The sequence below is a fragment of the Oreochromis aureus genome, linkage group 7, assembly GCF_013358895.1.
Source record: "Oreochromis aureus strain Israel breed Guangdong linkage group 7, ZZ_aureus, whole genome shotgun sequence".
Classification (NCBI taxonomy): Eukaryota; Metazoa; Chordata; class Actinopteri; order Cichliformes; family Cichlidae; genus Oreochromis; species Oreochromis aureus.
In genome coordinates this window covers 30179123-30202388 of record NC_052948.1, presented here as the reverse complement: position 1 = coordinate 30202388, position 23266 = coordinate 30179123, and the positions used below count along the sequence as shown (strand labels likewise).

Below are 23266 nucleotides of genomic sequence, written 5' to 3'. Positions count from 1 at the left end.
CCTTGTTGGCTCGTCTGTGTTTCTCGGTATCCTGTTCTTTAGTCTGCGTCTCTCTGCCCCTCACTCCGTTTCGTGATGATTTCAGGTTTGCTCTTTAGTTTTTCCCAGTTTAGGTTTTCTTCAGTAACTGCTCATGCTTCATTGCCCATTTTTGTCACCCTGCTACTCTGTAAATAAACTCTCACTCATATCATCCGTCGCTTGCCTGCATTTTGGGTCCTTTCCTCCAACACCACGCGGCTCGCCTCGGCAGCCGTGACATCTGCAGTGGCTTCCTCAGCTGAGTCCAGAGCATTGGGACGTCTTAAACATGGATTTAACTTTGGATGAGCTGTCTTCTGCTGTATCTCAGATGGCTTCAGGCAAAGCACTAGGAATAGATGGTTTTGCCGTCAGACTTTTCTCCAGACACTTCTGCTGTATAGCGATGCTTGCTGTGATGTGAAGGTGGGAGCAGGGTTGAGTTGTCCTGTGCCAGTTAGGAGAGGGATTAGGCAGGGTTGCCTTATCTCAGGCCAGCTCAATAGCATTGCTATAGCATTGCTATTGAGCCTTTTCTGTGCAGGTTGAGGAACAAGCTGAGGGGTTTCTGTTTGCCAGATCTGCCTTAGAGCCCTCCTGTTGTTGTGTCAGCATATGCTGATGATGTTAATGTTTTTATTAAGGATCAAGGTATAGGAATTAAAAGAAAAGCCTGGTTTTATATGAAAAAGCTTCTTCAGCCAGGTAATTGGGAGAAAACTGAGGCCTGTTTGGTGGGGCAGTGGAATTTGGCATGCATTCCTAGACTCCCTGGGAATCTTTGATGGAGTCAAAGGAGTATTAAAACTCTTGGGGTTTACTTGGAAAGTGATGACTTTGTGAAGCAGAACTGGGAGGGAGTGCGGCAAAAGGTGGAGGCTAAGTTCTCTAAATGGAACTGCTTGCTCCCCTACCTTTCCTACAGGGGAAGAGTTTTGATAGCAACAGTTTGTTGCCTCATCTTTATGGCACAGACTTATTGTTTTAGTGCCACCACCTGGTCTTTTGGAAGAGGTGCAGCGACTTCTGGTGAAGTTTGTCTGGTCAACACTGGCGTTGTGTGGCAGACCTGTATCTTCTTGTGGCAGAGGGGGGACAAGGGCTTATAGACGTTTTGCTCAGAACTGCAGCCTTTAGACAATAGAGAGCACAGAGGATGCTTTACGGTTGTGGTTACTGCTGGCTGACTTCTGCTCAGCTGCTTCTTAGGAGAGCGGGATTGGATAAGCAGCTTTTTCTTCTGAAATTGGCTGAGGCTGACCTGTCTGGACTTACACCTTTTTACCGCTTGATGGTCGGATTCTTGAGGCAATTTGGCAATCCCTGTCTGTATCACTGAGAGAGTTTGCTGGAAACCATGTCCTAGCTAATCAATGGGCTGATGACAGCGAATATGTTTTTCCCTCCTTGATGGCTAGTCCTGCCTTTGAGGAGCAGCCTGAGGGGGAGTGGACTACCTCTCTCCCTGGGAACACCAGTGCTAGATAGTTTCAGCATATATTTTTTTATCATAACTCTGGTTTTACGTGGCCTATCAACACAATTTAAAAACTGGTATTTAGTTTGAAGTCCACACTTTTAACACAAAAATGGACACTCAGGGTTGTCTTGGGTTGGCATAGCATCTTGTTGCTATGTCATCTTAAATTTGTCATGTAGTTGGTTTACCATGACTACTTTATTTTTCCTCAGCCAATCAGCAGCACTTGTGCAATAGTTCCACCCCCTAGCTCCTGGTAAACTGAAGACCGCTTCAACCGTCTCTGTGTTGAAAAATACTAATGTGTCCGCACCATATTTTCTTGTTAGTAACGGCGTTGTAACAATAGAAATAGTAATTAGTTAGATTACTAGTTACTGAAACTGAAACACCATGATTCCCATCACTGATGATGATCTTCTAAATTTGTGACACGCCATTTCCTCTCCAGCTTATGAGTTATCTGCTTTAAGCTTCATGTTTGAGAATTATACCAGGGAGTCAAGTACTTCTGATTTGAGGCTCTATTTTTCACAGGAGCTACAGTATCCAGAGTCATACGTAGTGAGGACGTAAAATTATTCACAAGATCATCTCAGAAATTGAGAATGAATCGCTTTCTTTTCTTCTGTGTTATTATGACAGTAAATGGACTGATTCTTATAAAGCGCTTTTCTACTCTCCCGGAGTACTCAAAACTGTATACAACATGTCACATGCACACCCATTCTCCCAAGCTAAACTGAGTGCTTTTCTAACAACATTCACACTCCGATGGATGCATTGGAGAGCAACTTGGGGTTAGTATCTTGCCCAAGGATACTTGGCATGCAGACTGGAGGAGCCAGGGATCGAACCACCAACCTTCCGATCAGTAGGTGACCTGCTCTACCTCCTGAGCTACAGCCACCCGTGATATGCAGAGACTTCTGAGCCTGTTAGCAGAGAATGCTATTTGTGTGGAAGTTAATAAAAAACATCAAACATGTTTCTCTTTCTATAGATTTTATTTATTTATACTTGTATGTTTTGTCAGTGCCCTTAGGACTATTGTGATGCTGATTCAAAGAAGGTCAGTAAGTCTAAGGCAGATTAAAGCCCAACTTAGGCATTCATTAAGTGAATCCACAACTCACTGTTACTGTAACACAGGACACTTTATTAAAGTGGATGAAACAGGAATACACGAAAACAGCACTGCAGGATAGTCAATCAGTGAACTTGATTATGAATGCAATGCGAGGGGCTTTACAAAATCAACTGTGTACAAAAAGTCAAAATTGCCTGTCAGGTATGCTGGGATCATACACATTACCATCAACAGTATCAATGTGAATGTTACACACTTAAAAAAAAAGTATACAACGAGCAGCATGTCCTGACAATAGCCATACACAGGTAAATTTGTAGTAAATGGAAGTGCAGTATATCTGCCTAGTATGATATTAAATATATTATACACTTACTACTTCATATATCTCACATCGTTTGTGTTGCACACTTGGATTAAAATGAATTGAAACCAGTGTGGCTTTGTGAGTTCGCCTTTACTGTATCTGCAAATATATATGTAGACATAGCACAATGTTACACACTTTTGCAGTCTCACACAACTCTTATAGGCGCACTGCCTTATAGTTAGTTTTTAAACTCAAAACACTAATACTTCTTACAGTACAACAATGAAATAAACATAAAGAAAAGATAGTGTGTTCCACCAGTCTATATCTATATATATCTATATACCGGTACAGATATAAATCCACAAAAGCGCCACGAGGTTTCCGTACAAACTAATGAATTATCTCTAGCTGCTAATCGTTAGCGTCACGGCTAATTCACATCGCTACCAATAACTTATATACTAATGACACATAATGGGGATTAACGGCCAACTTTCCCACATTCTCTGCAACCTCGTGGACTCATCTGTAGATACATTTTAAGTTATTTACCATCTTGTATCTGCTTACCTGCAAATATATATGTAGACATAGCACAATGTTACACACTTTTGCAGTCTCACACAACTCTTATAGGCGCACTGCCTTATGGTTAGTGGCTGGGCTTATTTACTCCCGTTAGAGCTGCTCATTTTAGGGGATACTCCCTCTTGTGGTGTAACGGAGGAATAACTACCCTTCCTGCACTATGTCATTTTTGGAGACTGGGGCACACAGTATTTTACAACAATCAAAGAAAATACATATTTGAACAATCAGACCATTTAACTAATCATAATATTGTAACTAAAGATTATGGGGGGTGTCCTGTTTTGTCCACAATGCCTTTCTTGTCCTTACATTTGTAACGAGCCACGGAAAGCACCACCGGGCACTGCTGACATGAAGGTGTGTGGATACCCTCTGCTCTAAGAAGCTTCTGTGCGTGAGTGAAGGCAGCGACTCGGCTGAGCAGCTCCTATGGAGGTTTGGTGAAGACCATAGTTCTCACCCGGCCTGCTGATGATGTGCAGCGGCATCTGGATTTATAACACGAATTGCTGGTGTCGCCATCATCAGTTGTAGCCACTGAAAAGACTAGAAATGGGTGTAATACATTAGATGTTGCCTAGCGCACAGCCAACAGTTACCATAAAGTAAAAGCGTTAAATTAGGTATTTCAGCTAAATCCTGGAGCATCTTAGAGTCTAAAACTTACCATAAACATAAAAGAAATGCCAGTTTCCATAAAAATAGTGGAGTTGCCAGCTTCGTGTTGTTTGGTGACGCAACTTCTGTCGACTGATGATTGGTAGTCTACAGTGGGATTCATCGCTCCTATTGGGCAGGAGTCTACAGTGTCTATGGTCACCGTAGACTCCGGGCCAATGAAAAGACGTAACCGTCTACGGCAGGGGTCAGCAACCTTTAACACCCAAAGTAGGGATGGGTTTTGATAATCGATTTATCGATTAAAATCGATTCTGGCTTGGATAATGTGATATCGATTCATTAAAATCCTGAATCGATTTTTTTAATATAAATTTATTTTGCCCGAAACGCCAGAATCTCAGGTGAAACCTCACAAAATTTCGACAACCACCAAACAGCTAAAACAGTAAATGAGAGCAGGAACACGGATTCTGCACAAAGACATAAACACAAAGCGCGGACCTGCGGATCAGAATCAGCAAGATGTCGCCTTTCTCACCCGACGGCACGGACACGGTCGGGGCTGAAAGCCGACAGCTCGCTGATTCTGATGTTTCGGCGGGTCCGCGCTTTGTGTTTACGCCCTTTTTGCGCTGATTCTAAAGCTGTTAGTTTTATTGACCGAATATTGACCGAACCAGCAGCAAAAGAAGATCCAAACTACGCTTCACATAAACATCGTCATGAAATCACTCTGACTTTTGCTGTTTTGCTTCCACCACGATAAAATCACACTTCATGCACAGCTCTCTCTCTCTCTCTCTCTCTCCCTCTCTGTGTACTTCAAGAACAGTTTCCCGTCTAAAAATCTGTTTTCTGCATTATTTGCTTGCTTGTTACGCACAAGTCTACCATTGTTTACAGCGCTGTGGGCCGCTGTTTTTTTTCCTTTTACTTACTTCCGAAAAGAAAACCTAATTTCTGCCGTTCAATGAACAAATGTAAACTTTTTAAAATTATGCAAAATGCAAAACGCTTAGCCGAGTCTCTAATAAAACTGCTGTAACTTCAGAGGTAATGTTCATATGTTGATTAATGGTTTTCTTTCGTTTTTGATCTACTGCAGAATATTTTTATAAAATCCCAGGCCAGGAAAATCACCTTCATGTTTTTCTGTGTTTTATCCTCAATTACTTTGACACAAAGGCATCTGCTGTGATGCTTACACCTTTGATAAAGTGTTGCGAGTGTCAGCTTCCTTTTTATAGATACAAAAGTATGTAAATGTACTGATCTGAATTATAATATTTCTGACTGTCTGAGGCAAAATTTCCCAGATTCAAATCGAATTGAATCGAATCGAATTGAGTCATGGATCGAATCGATTTGGGCTCTTGTGAATCGGAATCGAATCGATTCTAGAAATCAGTGATGATACCCAGCCCTAACCCAAAGAGCCATTTGGACGCGATTTCCACGCAAAAGAAAACACTGGGAGCCACAAATACTTTTTGACATCTAAAATGAAGATAACACTGTATATATTGTTTTTGACCTTTATGCTTTGTGTAAACAACTAAGGTGTGTTGCTTATGAAATCCATGAAGTGCTACAGAGAAAATTACATTTTATTTATGTAATTAACATATTTTGAACTCTTAAAGAAATATAACAAAACGAAAGACACCAACCTGAACTAAAATGATCCATGTAGAAAACAAAAAGTGTTATGAGCCGCCACCCTTATATCGCCTTTGGGCTTTTGGTGCCTTGACATGGCTTATAAAAAAATAATTGGGAAAAAAAGCACTATGCTGCTGAAAAATGAAAAATAGATATTTGCAAAATTCTGCCTAAATATGTATTTTACCTGGTTAATGTGTGTGGCGGGGCGTGGTCTGCAGTGCCGCTGCAGGGGAGGCGGACGCACCTGAGCGGCACTCCCAATCACGCCTCGCCTCCTTAACGTCTGTGCTATTTGTGCTGTTGTGTTGGTGTATGTCGGGCTGTGAGCTTTAACACCGGCTGTATGCGTACAGCAACCGTGTGTGAAAAGTGGTCAATAAAGAGATGCTGAAAAGCGTGTTCATGGAAACATCGTCGGGTCTGCCGTGATATGTTTACAATAAGACTTATGGTCCCGAACCTCTGCTCACAGCGTCTGCAAATCGGGCTGTCTGAAGTCACTTTCATCTTTACGCAGGACTGTAAGCTGTCATCTGTGAGGCATGAGCGGTGTTTGTTTTTAACATAGTTCACGGTGGAGAATAGCTGCTGACATAATGTGGATCCGAAGATCCATAATTGGCTTACCTGGGGTTGAAAGTCTCGATAAATGCACGGCATTTCGGCGGGTATATCGGCTTCCGCAAGTGTGACGCTTATTTTGAGGGATCAAAAAATAATAGAATATAATTTTATATTTATATTTCAATATCACAATAATCTTCCAATTTAGAACTACAAGTTAAAAAAGAACTAACATAAATAAAATATACTTCAGCTAAATACTTCTAATTTATTTTCCCAAACCACACGGAGCCGCACTCTAGGACTATAGGACTATATCCGGAGCCGCAGGTTGCCGACCCCTGGTCTACGGTGACCTTAGACTTTGTGCTACTGTAGACTCGCCCTCTGTTCTGATGGTGACATCAAAAATGTCCATATCAAATCATCAGATATATAGTGATCTGAATATTTAACCTGCAGTAGGCTACACACTTTAAGAGTGGAGCCTGACAGAGAGAATTCGGGAATAACTAAATCTTGGTCCTCCTTACCTCAGGCAATCAAAATATTACTCTTCTTGGCATTATACAGCGGGAATATCAAACTCGAGACCATATTGAGAGCAGGCCCTCAATTATTGTTGAAGGCCAGCACTATATGGGGCGAAGATTACTAAATCATCTGCATACATCAAATGGTTAACTATGGTATTACGAACCACACAACCTGTTACACAGTCATCAAATAGTTTCAACTAAGAGGCAGCACGAGGGACACGGAGGTGGAGAGAGAGGGAGTGAGGGACACGGAGAGAGAGAGAGAGAGAGAGGGACATGGTGAGAGAGACAAACACGGAGACAAACACGGATGACAGCACAGACTTTTTGTCACGGTCCTGGGTTTTGTGTTTTTGGTTTAAGTTTTATTCTTTGAATTATGGTTTTCTGTTGTATTATATTTAGTGTTCCTGGTTTCTGTTCTGTTCCTGTGCCTCACCTTGCCTTGCCTCATGTTTCCATATCTCAATGCGTCTGCGTCTCCATGTCTGTCTTGTATTTCCTGTTCTACTTTGACATTCTGTGTCTTGCGTCAGTGTTTTCAGTTTTGCTCTCCTCCCCGCCTCATCATGTCTGATTTATCCGAGCTGTGTTCCCACCGGTTCCCCATCCTCTCATTGTCCAGCTTGTGTATATTTAGTGTGTGTTTCCCTTTGCTCCCTGTCAGATTGTCTGCGTTTTCTCCTGTGTGTCATCTCGTTCTTCATCCTGTTCATCTTCCCCTGAGTCTCTCCAACTGTGTTTCCAGGTTTCAGGTTGTTTTAGTTCTATGTTTCCAATTTCATGTTTAGCTGTCCCCAGTTTAGGATTTTGTTAGTTGTTTTGTAGTGTTTCCCTTTCACTACTGATGAAACCAAAAGGTACAGAAACCTCAAGGAAAACAGTGGGAATGTGCTTTACAGCTCCTCCCTGTGGAAGAACACAGCTATTACAAACAATAAGAAAACACTTCAGTATCCATGAGTGAAGTTGTCTGTGAAGGTTGTCAGTCATCCAGGTCATCATAGTCTAAGGAGCTTGGAAAGAAAAGCGTCTGGACTTCTTTAAGTTGCTTGAAGACGTTTCACCTCTCATCCGAGAAGCTTCTTCAGTTCTAAGGGTCAAATGGTGGAGAGTCCCAGAATTAAACCCAGTGGGAGTGTCCCCCCAAAGAGGGACAAAGGACCCCCTGATGATCCTCTACCTAATCACATGAGCAGTTCCTGAATTGGAACTTATGATTGTTTCCATCACACATCAATCTGCTCATTAGTTTTTATCCATCAGGTTAATGATGGTTCAGTTTGTAAAGATTCAAAGCAAAACTCAAAATCATCAAATGTGGAGAATTTCTACAGGAATGTTTTCTCACTAAGGAGCGTCTTTACCTACACAGAAGCTCATCTTCTTCTACATTTTCTCAGGGCTAACAGATGGATTCAAGTGCAGACCGTGTTCTGGCAAGCAAAAGGTTGACAATTTATTAACACAGAAGGGAAACCACAGTGATGTGTATATACAGTGAATGGGGCAGGGGTTCAGGGCTCCAGGGGAAGGAATCCACACTCACTCTCCACTCAGCCCAAACTCCGCCACTCCTCTTCTTACGCACACTCGCTTCTCCACAGCCACTCTCCCTCCAATTTCCACTTATGTCGACACACACACAGGGATCACAGGTCAGGGTCCGCCACCAGTTCCGGGGAGATCTAAACACAAAGAGTCCGATTAGATCAATATGCCACACAGCACCGAGAGTTTCTCTTAGAAGAAGAGCCGAGAGCACGAACACGGGAGGTTCAACGATCCAGGCCCGACTACTCCGTGCCGCAGCGTTAAATAGGCAAGGGGGACGCCGCCTGATCAGCAACAGGTGTAGTAATCACCGCAGACGCGTGGGCCAAGGGTGAGAGCCCACAATGAGCGCCACCCAGGCAAGCAGGAGAGAAAACAAAACAAACCTGTGGCCAACATGAGCGAGCCGGAGAGGCACAGGGACCATGACACATTTCCCTTAAACTCATTAACAAACAAGTGGCTGAACCTCTGCTGCTCTCATTCTGTTTGACTCATTTTAATGTTCTCAGCATGAAGGTCACTGATGAGGAGGAACACTTTTATTAAATGTGTCAACAAAAGGATCCATCAATGTCTCCTCAGGCTCTGAAAAGACATTTTATTTGATTTTCTTCATTTTATGAGAACACAAAATTTTAACTTCACTTTTCATAAAAAGAGAGAAAAGAAAGAAAAATGAGTCAGTGGACGTTCATCATACCTAAACACCTGTGACATTAGGAATACATCAGGCTACTGTGAATGTGGTCTAAAAGACCTTGCTTTAAGAGATGCCAGAAAAATTGATTAATTGATTATATATTGATTCTATTACAGTATATTTTATATAATAACATATTGAACTCTCACAATAACAAAAAGCAGAATGAAATATTTAATATGTGAAGTTAATCATCTTTACATTTCAATCCCACCTGTCAGCCTTATAATGAAACATTCTGGTTGTCTGCCTGCTCACAGTCTCCTTCTTTTCTTACATCATTTCTTAAAATGTTTAACAGCTTCTGGTATTTTAACAAACATGTAGTGCAGTAGTGATCTGGTTCCTTCACCCTCTCTGCTTTTTATCTCCTCCAGTTTCTGGGCCTTCACTTTGTCTCCTCTCTCCTTCATCTTGTCAATCAGGAAGTCCAAGTGGACAATAGTGGACGCTGAATCAGCTTTCAGAGCGATCTCCTCCAGTCTGACAACATGTTTGTAGGACTCATCCAGGAACACTGACTTCTCTGCTGTCAGCTGTTTCATTCCCCATTCAAGATTTTGCAACAGACTCAGCTTGTTCATACTTTCTGATTTATTCTTCTCATACTTCACTTTCATTTCTTTCTCAGTTTTCTGAACTCTTCGTGTCTTGGTCACATATCTCCACTTTTCCTTCACATGATGTGATGCAGGACACTTGTTGGTACAAACAGTGCAGCGGCCCCAACTCATGACCTCACAGTGTTCAGGTTTCCAGGCCATTGTGCATCCAGGATAGTGACAGTTCTCCTCACAGACTGTACAGCAGACAGCTCCTTGATAAAAAAACAACCACCACATCCCTCCATCAATGGGTTGTTTATCTTTGTAGACCTCATCAATTTCTACAGTGAAATTCTCATTCCTCTTCATCTCTTCTTCATGTTTCTGCAGACCTTCTCGAATCTGTCTGATTTCTGTCTGTTTCAGTTCAGCCAGTTCGATTCTCTCTTTCAGGTTTTGGATGCAGGCTGTCAGTCTCATTCGTTCCTTCATGACTTCAGCTGTTTCCCTTGTGTTTTGAGGTTGAGTTCTTTCTATGAAGGCTTTGAATTGCCTAATTCCCTTCTCTGTTACTTGCCATGCAAACTTCAAACCAAGCTCTTCTTCCTCTGTTCTCTCTTCATTCTGTCTGTTATTAAACAGGAAGTGAGCAGGCTGGTTTCTGTCATTTTTGGCACATTTAATTTTTGCAGTTTCAAGAGCGTGAAGAACATTTCTAGGTGTCACACCATCTGAGTGTGTGATGAGAGATACAATGTTTTTCTCAACGTTTTTTCCAAACAGTGACATCATTGCATCAAAGATGTACCTCAGCCGGTCACTCAGTCGATTATCACTCGCCTTCATCACCAGACCAATTGCATGAACTTCATGAACTCCATCCTCTGATCCAAACAACTGAAATAATCTTCGAATGACGATCTCATCTCGTTCAGTCCCTCTTGTGTCTCCAAATCCAGGAGTATCGATGATGGTCAGAGAGTAGGGCAGAGTTTTATCTTCAAAACCAAAGATCTCGTACACGATCACATCTGGTGTCTGACTTTCTGTCTGATTTTCATTCCTCTCCTCCTCTAATATCTGAAACCAGACTTCATCCTCCCACGTTGCTCCTATGATGTAGTTAAACAGAGCGTTGATCAGAGTCGATTTTCCTGCTCCTGTTTCACCAACAAGTAAGATGGTTTTATTTTTCTTGTGCAGATATTTTTCTCCAACGGTCATTCTAGTCAGAGTTCCAAACTCCTCTTTCTTTGGTTTCAGCTGGTAGACAGCAGGACATCCTGAATGGACCAGATTACTTCTTTCAATGATTTCCCTGTATTTATATGAGATTTTGGGGTTCCTAAAAGGCAAACAGAAAGATTTAGTTAGTACATCTTTATGGGACATTTACACTTTCAGTACACAATATTATCACAGATAAAACAAATAATTGTAAGAATGTCCCTCTGCATGTGGAGAAGTGATTCCTACCTTTCTTACAAACATCATACAGTAATGTATTTTCAGATTTTCAGTCCAAAAAATTCAGTTTACAGATGTTAGACCATCAAGTTATCAAAACAGTACAAAACTGACACAAAAATATGGACACTGGGGTCTGTTACGACCCCCTCCTGCTAGGCGACAGGAGGGGAGAAACATACACAAGCCCTCTCACGAAATCTGAGTTAATAAAGGGTTTTATTACAAACATTAAACCGTAAACCGACGGGGCTGTTCAACAGACCACCGGGGAAACAATTAATACACAACGAAAAGAATAGGCAAGAATAAAAACTAAGAATAACTAAGGTAAGCTGGCGGCACACCAAATAAAAGCTAAGGGCTAACTAAGGTGAGCCAGCAAACACAAGACTCTTATAAAACTAAGGTCAGCTGAATATCAGAGGTTACAAACAGTTCAAATCAAACACAAGACTCTAGTAAAACTAAGGTCAGCTGTATGTCAGGTTTAACACAGCGAACAGGTTTAACAAACAACATTCATATGCAAAGCAGGCGAGGAGGACACTGCGGCCGTTTCTCAATTCTCAAATGCAGTGATGCGTACTCGCGTTCTCGGCGAGTACGTACTGGCCGAACGCACGAGATACGGACTCGCCGAGAACTGTGAGCACGGACTCGCGATTTGTACAATTGGAACACCAGCGTGCGTGATGATGTCACAGGTCCGGAGTTTTACTGCCGTCCCCTCCTAATTTAACTGTGAGTAACATGTTATGAAGCTTAACTGTAATCACAGCCAAACCAGTTTACTCAGGAACAAATAAAACACTGAAATAAACCAAACATTAACATTTAGAAGTGATCTAAGTGACTTATATATCATTTTTAACCTCAGTAGTGAAACCTCTAATAATAAAAATAGTGTACATGTACATACGTGTACATACCTTAATAAAAACAATCAGGTGAGATGTTAGAACGCTTTTATTTTTATTTTAGTGGACACTCAATACTATAGACAGCTGCTGGGGTTTCTTTAACCTGAGTAGTGAGAAGTCCATGAGCGGGGGTTGAAAACGATGTGCCGGGAGTCCGCTGTTGAGTTTTGGACGAAATGCATTCTGGGATATTTAGCTGTACCAAGTCCACACAAGTCACCACCGATGCATGCTCGATAAAACGGGCGGAGCGAGAACACATCCGGGACTTTTTCGCGTTCTCGGCTTGATGCGTGCCAATTGGAACAGTAGTTGGTCTCCGACTGATGACGTATCACGAGTACACGAGAACGAAATGCACGCACAAATGCACGCTTAAATTCTGCGATTCCCGCTCCCTCAATCTATTCTGCAGAACTTTCCTCTCCACATCATAACCCTTGCACCGCAGTATTACGTGCTCTACCGTCTCCTCCTCCTCCTGGCACACTCCACAAAGCCCCGTCTCATGTTCTCCTATCATCTGTAGTGTTTTATTTAATGCACAATGTCCCAGTCTAAGCCTGGTAATGACCACCTCTTCTCTCCTATTACCCCATACAACCTACACCCTGCCACCTCCTTCTTAAAATGATACAAGTGCCTGCCCTTACTCCCTGAATCCCACCGCTCCTGCCACTCCTGAACAACCTGCCTCCAAACAATACCTTTTGCTTCAGATCCGCTGCTTTTAATTTCCATCTCAGTCCTATGTTTAGTCAATGCTCCTTTTGCCAACCTATCCACCTTTTCATTTCCACTGATTCTTACATGAGCTGGCACCCAAAGAAAGTGAATATTGCCACCACAACACCTTATTCTGCTTATAGTCTCCAGAATAGTAAACAGCATACCCTGCCTTGTCTTCGAACAAAACGATTGTAGACTTGAAAGAACAGCTGCTGAGTCAGAACATACTACTACCTGCCTGAGTTTTGAACACTCTATCCATTTCAATGCTACCAAAATTGCTACCATTTCAACCGTGTACACTGCCAGTCCATCGAAGTGCGTCTGTTCATTTCAATATTTTTGGATGGAACTACTATTCCAAACCCTGTAATTCCAGTATCTGGACTTTTAGCACCATCCGTGAACACATGAATATACCCAGGGTATTCATTCGAGCTGTGAAAATGAAATGCTGAAACAAGATCGACTTTTCCTTTCAATTTCCTCTTCAGATCCAGCAAGTACCAGTCCACAGGAGGGGTCTCCAATAACCATGGAGGGGTCTCCAATAACCATGGAGGATTCCCCATAGCATGAAGGGTCTTCAGCCTTTTATACTCCCAGGTGCAGACAATCAGCCAGTCAATTGGTCTTGGAGTGGTCATGGGATCTCCAGGCAGCCAATCGTCGGCAAGGTCTGGCACACTGTGACCTGCATAAAAGAAGGCTGGCACAGGACTCCCAGCAGCCAATCACCCACAAGTCATGGCATACTTGGATTTGCATGAACACAAAAAGGGTAGTCTCACTCTCTCCAAGGCCCAGGGCCGTAACAGAGTCCTATTACAGGAAGCATTTTAAACAAACTCTTAGGTTAAAATTAAACTCTGAGATGAGCTACTCTGAGTTTCCTGTTCCAGAAAAGCTGATCAAAGTAAGGGTGCATTCAAATAGTCTATTTTTTCAAAGCAAGATTCCTAACTGAGAAAAGTGATATGGATGTATTTGTATAGTTTCCATAATAAGAGTTGTTCAAATCCTCATTTTGGAAATATGACCTATATTTATATTGTGGAGCAACAGCACAGGTACAACTGTTGAATTCAAGGCAGGTGAGCCCCAGTTACTTTAGGGGGTGGACTTCCACCTACTACACAGATGCAATCTGGGAGGTGAACGGAGGGCACTGTGTCTTCATTGCTCCTGAACTTTGCCTGTTTTTGATGTTAGTACTTGGCAAAAACTGCCATTGGCTGTCACACAGAGACGAGGTTTCATCTGTATGTCAAGTTGTAATGGTTTTTGACTTTGTTTGTAACACTAATGAAAAGCTGCTTCTTGACCCGCAGCAGCTCCAGGCAGGGGATGTCAGGCTCTGCAGGAAGGTCATGCAGCTTAATTTTGTTTTTTATTATGAATATTTTCTGTAAATATTTGCACAATTTAAAGTTTGGGTTTGTTTTTTTAACTATTTTAAATTGAAGACACCATATGTTGATTGCTGTGTTACATTATGTTATGCACCGCAGTGTACGCACACAAGCGGGATCCAAAAGCAGACTCAATACATCAAACACAAGCAAGAAACAGTTTATTGCTTTAACAAAAGGAAGGAAGCAAAACGAGGAACTGAAGAAAAACCGGGAAGATAAACAACACTGGAAAGCCGTAATCGGGACCATGGGAGGGATCAGAGCGGGACCGTGGGCCTCGGAAGGGGGTGAAGTGTGTCTGTGGGAAGCGAATCCAAGGAGGCAGGGATCTGGACAGATGATGCACTGGGTGATCCGAGCAAGCAGCAGGACAGGCAGGTGGCAGACACAAACGCGTAACCACTGAGGGGTGATTAATGGACTGGCGTGGAGCAGCCGTTAGCGCAGGGTTAAATAGTCCTCCAGGTAATTGCCCAGGATGGAAAGCAGGTGTGCAGGTGATGGCCCAGCCCAGGGGTGTGGCCACCAGGGTATCCTCAGCAGTGTTGGTCAAGTTACTTGAAAAAAGTAATCAATAACTAATTACTGATTACTTCCCCCCAAAAGTAATCCCGTTACTTTAAAGATTACTTATTTTAAAAAGTAATTAATTACTTAGTTACTTTTTAAAAACACGATTTACAACCTGAATAGGTAATAAAGCAATAGATCTTTCAGCCCAATTCTACTTTTCTGCATAATCCATCATACAAAATGTAATCAAATGGAAAAGTCTCTTTTTAAAACTTGTTTTATTAGTTTTAATCTTTTAATTTTATGCATCAAGCAATAATTAAATTATATGCAACATTCTCTGACTGGAAGAAATTTGTTTAACATTTAAACCTATTTTCTGCATATAAAATAAAATATTTTTTTGTGTTTACACTCAGTCTTTCAAATAGATGCAAGTGAAACACAGCAGAAAATAAATAAAATCAAAGACTCAGCGGTCCTGTTGCTCTATTTTCACCGGTATAGCAGGCGGTTGTTTGCCCTGGTGCAGGTGTGCCTCAGCGGTCAGTGGAAGAATTCGCAAGTTTGTCTGTGAATTTCCCATTCCCTGGTAGCGTATTTGGTGCTTGCTCTGAAGTTTAGGGGGTTTTTTCGCTGTAAAAAGAAGTTTTCTTCCCACGCAGTGAACAGCGGACGCTAATGTTTTCGTCACTTTTTACGGAATCATAGTCAAAGTAAGGTCAGTACTTCCACGCTTTAAACGCTGCACGCTCATACTCTCTCCCGCACTCAATATATTATCCATTGTTGATCTGCACCAATGACTGTAGAAAACATGGACGACGCGACAGCGCTTCCTCCCATTGTGCAAAAATGAAGCCAAAATATCCCGCTTGGGGAGGCTGTCATCTTGAGTTTTGGAACCAGAGTCTGCGCAGTAGTGACTTGAGGTGGAGCGACTGTGTCACGCTCCCGCCCACACACCCGCTGGACATGACCGCAAACACGCCCCCCTACACATTTTACGTAGCCCGGCTGCTCCATTTTTTTGCTGATGGGTTTACCACGACTGACGACTCGTTAAATTAAGGTAAATATAACCATGTCACTGTTATGAAAAAGACACACAACTTATCATCTTATAGTTCTACAACATCCAAAATCACTCATCGTTAATTCGTTTGCTAGCTTAGCCGCTAGCATACGCAATGTGTTGGGGGCTTGTTGCTAGCTACTTAGCGATGCTACACACCTGTTACTCTAATAGTCTGTGTTATTGAATGATTAGGGACTCCTTAGGTTTTGTTATACATTTTTAGACAGCTATGAAATCAGCTGCACACTCCACAGAGGCCCAGAGCTACTGTTAATATCAAAAATGTAATGCTGTCCTTTAAGATTTTAACATTTAAGACTGTGAGTGTAATGGATCTAAAAGTGTTTAAATCTTCAGAGCCCTCTACAGTCAGGTAACATGGAAACTTTAAAAACAGCAGCAGAAGGTTTCAATAGTGTAGTCTAATTTGTTCTTTTCATTTAATAATAATCCATATTATATCAACGGCTACATTCACCCTGGGGAGAAACTAGTGAGCAAGACCATGAGGGCTAAGCTGGGTTTCCTGGGTCCAGAGGTTTGGAGAAACTCCTTCCCTTTCTTTCATCACAGCTGTCCTGTGCCAGAAGTTCTGTTGATGCACTGAGAGAGGCTTCATTTAAGAAACACCAGGAAGACCGAAGCTCATCGCATTGATCAAGCAGGACTCATCATCTTCACCAGCAGCTCCCTCACAGGGAAATCTTCAGCACTCCTCTGGAGGCCCGCCCCAGAAGATGGATAAACCCAGCATTTCATTAACACTGTGATGGAGACCTTTGGTTTGTGTAATGTTATAAATACTTGGATACTCCCCAGAGGCTCCAGACTTTTACATAAAGATATTATATTCAGTCCTGTAGAAAGTTATATATTTAAAAATATATGATCCTCTCTGGTTACTCTGGTATGAATAACTCTGAATTACTTTATGGTAAATAACACACTATCTGCAAAAAACTGTGAAAGAATTCCAGATCACAAGTTTATAGTTAAACATACAAGTGACGACCTTTGACCTTCATCAAGTTTTATTTAATTGTGTCAGAGAAACTCAAATGTGCTCTTCATACAGCTGAGTACATTCAGTTATTAAAATGGAAGCTGCGCAGGTCTGAGATCAGCAGCTCTCTGAAACACCAAACTGAGGTCCTGTTAATGCTGATATATAGTGACACAGTTACAGGGGTGATTAATCCTTTTGTTTTTTTGTCTTTAACTTTATCAATAAAGCTGCAGCTTTCACTACAGCACGTGTGGTACTTTAACCTTTGTACTGTTTTCATCAGTTCATTTTGCAGTTAACATGTTGGATGATCTGTCTGCTGTCACTGGGTGGTGCTGAGGTCTAAATCTGACGGCAGCTCCTGTAATCACAAAGAGAACAGAATCATCACAAACTGAAATATAAAGTTTCTCTCAAATCTGAAATAAAGCTGATCCTTCTCTGTCCTCACACACTCAGGATCTGAAGTTCTTCTCTTACATTTTTTCAGTTCTACAGTTTAATCCAGTTACTGATTAATGAGGAGTTACTGAAGTACAAGCTTAAAAAAATGGTGTTACACATGTGTGTCTTTACACATGTGGAGACTGAAAAACATGCTGCTGTTTGAAGATATTTAATATTCAGCTCTGCACAGGAGCTGAAGCAGAGTGCAGTCTGTTGCTTTTACAGTATAACACTTGTAGTAAAAGAACAGTAACGATAATTAGTGACTGAGCAGCCCAGGGCGTTTCTCTTGATTTCTTTAGTCAGGGTAAATTCATTCACCTGCACGGATTAGCTAAACAAACTTTACAAAACAAGTTTCCCGACAGCCGAGTGCTCATCTTAGCTAGCTAGGTCTCAGGACCTAGCTAAGGACAGTAGATACGGATTAGCTTGCAAACACTTTTTAACTTACCGAAAAAAGTGCGCGGGGGCCTCGGGTCCTTCTGTCGGGTAGTCCAGTTTACTGAAGAACACCTCAGGCTGTCAGGTTAAAACAGTTGGTCGGTGTTTTCGTAACGTAAACAGTGCCTCTCAGAGCCTACGCTCTATCTGCTATTCCCGAACAGAGATACGCAAGTTTCTCCGTGACTGCAGCTGCCAGTCAAAGCTGCTATGATGACATTTCACCGCAATTTAACATCACCGCGGTAGGAGTTAGAATCAAACTTATGGGAGAGGAGACCCTTGGACATAAATCAGCATGATGAGAACTATTGATAACAAAAGAAAGAATCTTTGGAAAAAAATTATCTGAGGAGAATTAATTTATTTTAGTCTGACCCCAGTCCCATCCGCTAACATGGAGGAAGCAGGGTTTATGACCTATACTGCAGCCAGACACCAGGGGGCGATAGAGACGTTTTGGCTTCATTTTTGGGGAGCTGTGGCGTCGTCCATGTTTTCTAGAGTCATTGAGCTGCACACAGCTTTTGCCACGAATGTCGCACTCGTTTACGTCATTGTCATGAGACACTCTCACAAAAAATCACGGTTTTAGTAATGCAGTAGCGCAGCGTGCATACGGAAAGTAACAGTAATCTAATCACTTTTTTTGCAATAGTAATCCCTTACTTTACTCGTTACTTGAAAAAAGTAATCGGATTACAGTAACGTGTTACTTGTGACGCGTTACTGCCCATCTCTGCTCTTCAGACATAGGGCCACGGACCATGACACATTATTTCCCATAGTCTCACATTCTTTGCATAACGTAGATCTGGCTGTAGGTTTCTAGCTTACTTACACAGGTGACAGGTGTGCTAGTTTGAAAGCAGGTGAAAAAAATCTTAACCCTACGGTTTCTCATCGGCATCATGCAGCTAGGCTTTGTTCAGACATGCAGTTTGTTACTGAACTCGTCAATACAGAGAATATTAACTATGATTCAAGCTTTGCTAACTTTATTCCATGCCCAAGGCTTGCTAATTGTGTTTTTAAGCCATTGGCACATTTATTAGGAAACTTTTTACTTAACTAGTACAGGAGCTAACATTTATGTCATGGCATTGGCTGATTAGTGACTGCTTCACTACAATATAAATTATTGTTGCACAGTAACTTTCAGATATCAGCACAAAGACAGTAAAACATGCAATAATATCTACAAAAGCATTTGCAAAACTATCACATCAACACTTAAAACATTAATATTATTTCTAAGTGCTTAATGACGTACTATAAACACCATTTAAATCGTGTCTATTTAAATTGTCTCACCAGTACACACAGACTTATTCACTGCAAATTAGTTTTAGTGAGAGTGGATTCATACTGAACCAGATCAGGATTCTTCCTGTTTTCCTGGTTGTCTGATTATCCATGTACATAAATAATGATGCAAGTTTTGAACACTTTGTCACTTGAAGCTGTAGAGAACCCTTCTGACCCACATCCATTGGGCTGATTGCCATTTATAATGCCCACTCAGTGGATTAATAACCTTGAAAGGCTAGAGTAGGATGACATATTAAAACATAAACCTAGCGTTTTGGGTCATAGGGGGTCATATTATTGTTGGGTTTTTCCTCTGTATCTATTATTGTATGATCTACTGTACAATATAAAGCGCCTTGAGGCAGCTGCTGTTGTGATGTGGCGCTATATAAATAAAATTGAATTGAAAAATTGAATTGAATTGAATACTTACATAATGATGACTGAGCTCCAAGCAGTGAGGTGTCTTTGCGGTCTGGTCTCTGGAATAACAGAAAAACAGAGAGATTTTAATGAAAGATTCAACTTATCTGCTTCTGGGCACCAGTTTAGCTCACTGGTTGAGCAGCTGCCCATATACCCAACGGCTAAAATGCAGCCTCACGAGTTTGAGTCTGACCTGTGTCTTCCTCTGCACTCTGTCCACGTCTTTCCTGTCTACTCTTCACTGACAAACTGTCAGTAAAATCATTAAGCCATAGAATAAATCACATTTGGTTCTAACCATCACAAAGAGATGCTTGTCCCTTACTAAATCTTGCTGTTCACACTGATTTAGTAACAGATTAAGACGATAAATAAAATCAGACTCTCCATTCGCAGTGAGACAGTTTTGTTTCTTTCAGCACTAAATTCTTCTTGATCTCTGGATTGCAACAGTTGAAGTGATCTTACCCGCGTTGTTTCAGGATGCTCTGTGATGCTGAGGAGGGTGAAAGAGCAGAGAGGAGGGGGAGAAAGAGTTTTATACACTCAGAGGACGGGCCATAGGACCATGTGATTTCTTTGAAATCACAGACTTGGCAGGAACACTGAGCAGCTCTACTCCCCTCCCTTGTGTTTAACAGAAACAGGAGCTGGCATCGCTCTGTGTGCAAATGTGACGTGTGTCAGCGCTGATGTTTCTCTGGATGTTTTCCTCACATCTTGTTTCAGCCTCTAACTGAGGTAAAAGGGTCCAAGGTAAAAAGTCAAAGCCTCTACATCACAAATTCATCAGCTAACAGCTGGAAAATATTCTTCACCGTTACTGTGAACAGCTTCTCCCTGTGGAAGATTAAATTCCAAATGTTCAGTCTTAACTGAGGAATTTGTGTGTATTATTTCGTGATGCAGGTCATCTATATGAAGCAGTGACTCCTTTGCTTCTTCAAAATGAACAAGAAAAGAAAAAGCCTCAATTGCAAGTATACATGCACATAGCATTGGGTTTATTGAAGAGGTTAAGAAATGGTTTTGGGATCCCAGGTGCACCCATGAAGTTCCGGTGGCTGTGAATTACAGTGGCTTGCAAAAGTATTCGGCCCCCTTGAACTTTCCCACATTTTGTCACATTACAGCCACAAACATGAATCAATTTTATCGGAATTCCATGTGAAAGACCAATACAAAGTGGTGTACACGTGAGAAGTGGAACGAAAATCATACATGATTCCAAACATTTTTACAAATAAATAACTGAAAAGTGGGTGTGCGTAATTATTCAGCCGCCTGAATCAATACTTTGTAGAACCACCTTTTGCTGCAATTACAGCTGCCAGTCTTTTAGGGTATGTCTCTACCAGCTTTGCACATCTACAGACTGAAATTCTTGCCCATTCTTCTTTGCAAAACAGCTCCAGCTCAGTCAGATTAGATAGACAGCGTTAGTGAACAGCAGTTTTCAGATCTTGCCACAGATTCTCGATTGGATTTAGACACCAGACAGGTCAGGGATAAAGTTATTGAGAAATTTAAAGCAGGCTTAGGCTACAAAAAGATTTCCCAAGCCTTGAACATCCCACGAAGCACTGTTCAAGCAATCATTTAGAAATGGAAGGAGTATGGCACAACTGTAAACCTACCAAGACAAGGCCGTCCACCTAAACTCACAGGCTGAACAAGGAGAGCGCTGATCAGAAATGCAGCCAAGAGGCCCATGGTGACTCTGGACGAGCTGCAGAGATCTACAGCTCAGGTGGGGGAATCTGTCTATAGGACAACTATTAGTCGTGCACTGCACAAAGTTGGCCTTTATGGAAGAGTGGCAAGAAGAAAGCCATTGTTAACAGAAAACCATAAGAAGTCCCGTTTGCAGTTTGCCACAAGCCATGTGGGGGACACAGCAAACATGTGGAAGAAGGTGCTCCGGTCAGATGAGACCAAAATGGAACTTTTTGGCCAAAATGCAAAAACTAACACTGCACATCACTCTGAACACACCATTCCCACTGTCAAATATGGTGGTGGCAGCATCATGCTCTGGGGATGCTTCTCTTCAGCAGGGACAGGGAAGCTGGTCAGAGTTGATGGGAAGATGGATGGAGCCAAATACAGGGCAATCTTGGAAGAAAACCTCTTGGAGTCTGCAAAAGACCTGAGACTGGGGCAGAGGTTCACCTTCCAGCAGGACAACGACCCTAAACATAAAGCCAGGGCAACAATGGAATAGTTTAAAACAAAACATATCCATGTGTTAGAATGGCCCAGTCAAAGTCCAGCTCTAAATCCAATCGAGAATCTGTGGCAAGATCTGAAAACTGCTGTTCGCAAACGCTGTCCATCTAATCTGACTGAGCTGGAGCTGTTTTGCAAAGAAGAATGGGCAAGGATTTCAGTCTGTAGATGTGCAAAGCTGGTAGAGACATACCCTAAAAGACCGGCAGCTGTAATTGCAGCAAAAGGTGGTTCTACAAAGTATTGACTCAGGGGCTGAATAATTACGCACACCCACTTTTCAGTTATTTATTTGTAAAAATGTTTGGAATCATGTATGATTTTCGTTCCACTTCTCACGTGTACACCACTTTGTATTGGTCTTTCACGTGGAATTCCAATAAAATTGTTTCATGTTTGTGGCTGTAATGTGACAAAATGTAGAAAAGTTCAAGGGGGCCGAATACTTTTGCAAGCCACTGTATTCTAATTTGCCACAGTTAAATTTGTTTGTCTTTATCCTTTTCACACGACACCCTTGGAAATTGTTCTTATGCTTCCCAGCAATCTGGGAATTGTGCGGAGAACTCTCCAGCAGATGATGTTATTGACAATTTCGAAATACTGAGTATGAAAAGAAGGAAATAATAATAATTTAAAAATGCCATTTGTATGTTCAGTGTTTGATACTTCTCACCATAATATTTTGCTACAGAGATTTAAACCTGCTGTACTCATCAAAGGTTCTCCCCTCAGCAGTTTGTATCATGTCTATCTAATAGACTCCAATTGGTTCATGTAAATTGAGAGTCCTCTTTACACACTAAGGTTAATTATGGAGTTCCACAGGGTTTAGTGATAGGGCCAGTTCTGTTTACATTATACATGCTTCGCTTAGGGCAGTGTCATCAGAAGGCATAGGCCCTTTCTCAATTCGGCACGCATGAAATGCGTACTCGCGTTCTCCGCGAGACCGGACTCGCCGAGACCGCACGGGAGTACGGACTTGCCGAGAACGCGAGCACGGACTCGCGATTTGTACAATTGGAACACCAGCGTATTTGATGATGTCACAGGTCCGGAGTTTTTACTGCCGTCCCCTCTTAATTTCACTGTGAGTAATATGTTAGGAACCTTAACTTTAATCACAGCCAAACCGATTTACTCAGGAACAAATAAAACACTGAAATAAACCAAACATTAAGATTTAGAAGTGATCTAAGTGACTTATATATCATGTTTAACCTCAGTAGCGAAATCTCTATTAATAAAAATAGTGTACATGCACGTCTTAATAAAAACAAGCAGTTGAGATGTTAGAATGCTTTAATTTTTATTTTAGTGGATACTCAATACTATAGACAGCTGCTGGGGTTTCTTTAACCTGGGTAGTGAGGGGGGGGGGGGTTGAAAACGATGTGCCGGGAGTCCGCTGCTGAGTTTTGGACGAAATGCATTCTGGGATATTTAGCTGTACCAAGTCCACACAAGTCACCACCGATGCATGCTCGATCGAAACGGGCGGAGCGAGAACACATCCGGGACTTTTCGCGTTCTCGGCTTGATGCGTACTTTGAATTGGAACAGTACTTGGTCTCCGACTGATGACGTAT

General features: G+C 41.8%; 1 protein-coding gene and 1 long non-coding RNA gene across 2 annotated transcripts; both read right to left on the bottom strand.

The window, feature by feature from the left end:
- Positions 1-6317: 6317 nt before the first annotated feature.
- LOC120441194 lies at positions 6318-8962 on the bottom strand. The gene is made up of 3 exons (XR_005613868.1): positions 8434-8962; positions 8252-8320; positions 6318-7977 (listed from the first exon to the last, which is right to left on the bottom strand). It is a non-coding gene; the product is annotated as an uncharacterized LOC120441194 (long non-coding RNA).
- A 50-nt stretch (positions 8963-9012) lies between these two features.
- LOC116314669 lies at positions 9013-19951 on the bottom strand. Its single transcript, XM_039615317.1, has 3 exons — positions 19914-19951; positions 19453-19501; positions 9013-11031 (listed from the first exon to the last, which is right to left on the bottom strand). Coding segments are annotated over exons 2-3 (1614 nt in total). The 5' UTR covers positions 19455-19501; positions 19914-19951; the 3' UTR covers positions 9013-9419.
- Positions 19952-23266: the final 3315 nt, after the last annotated feature.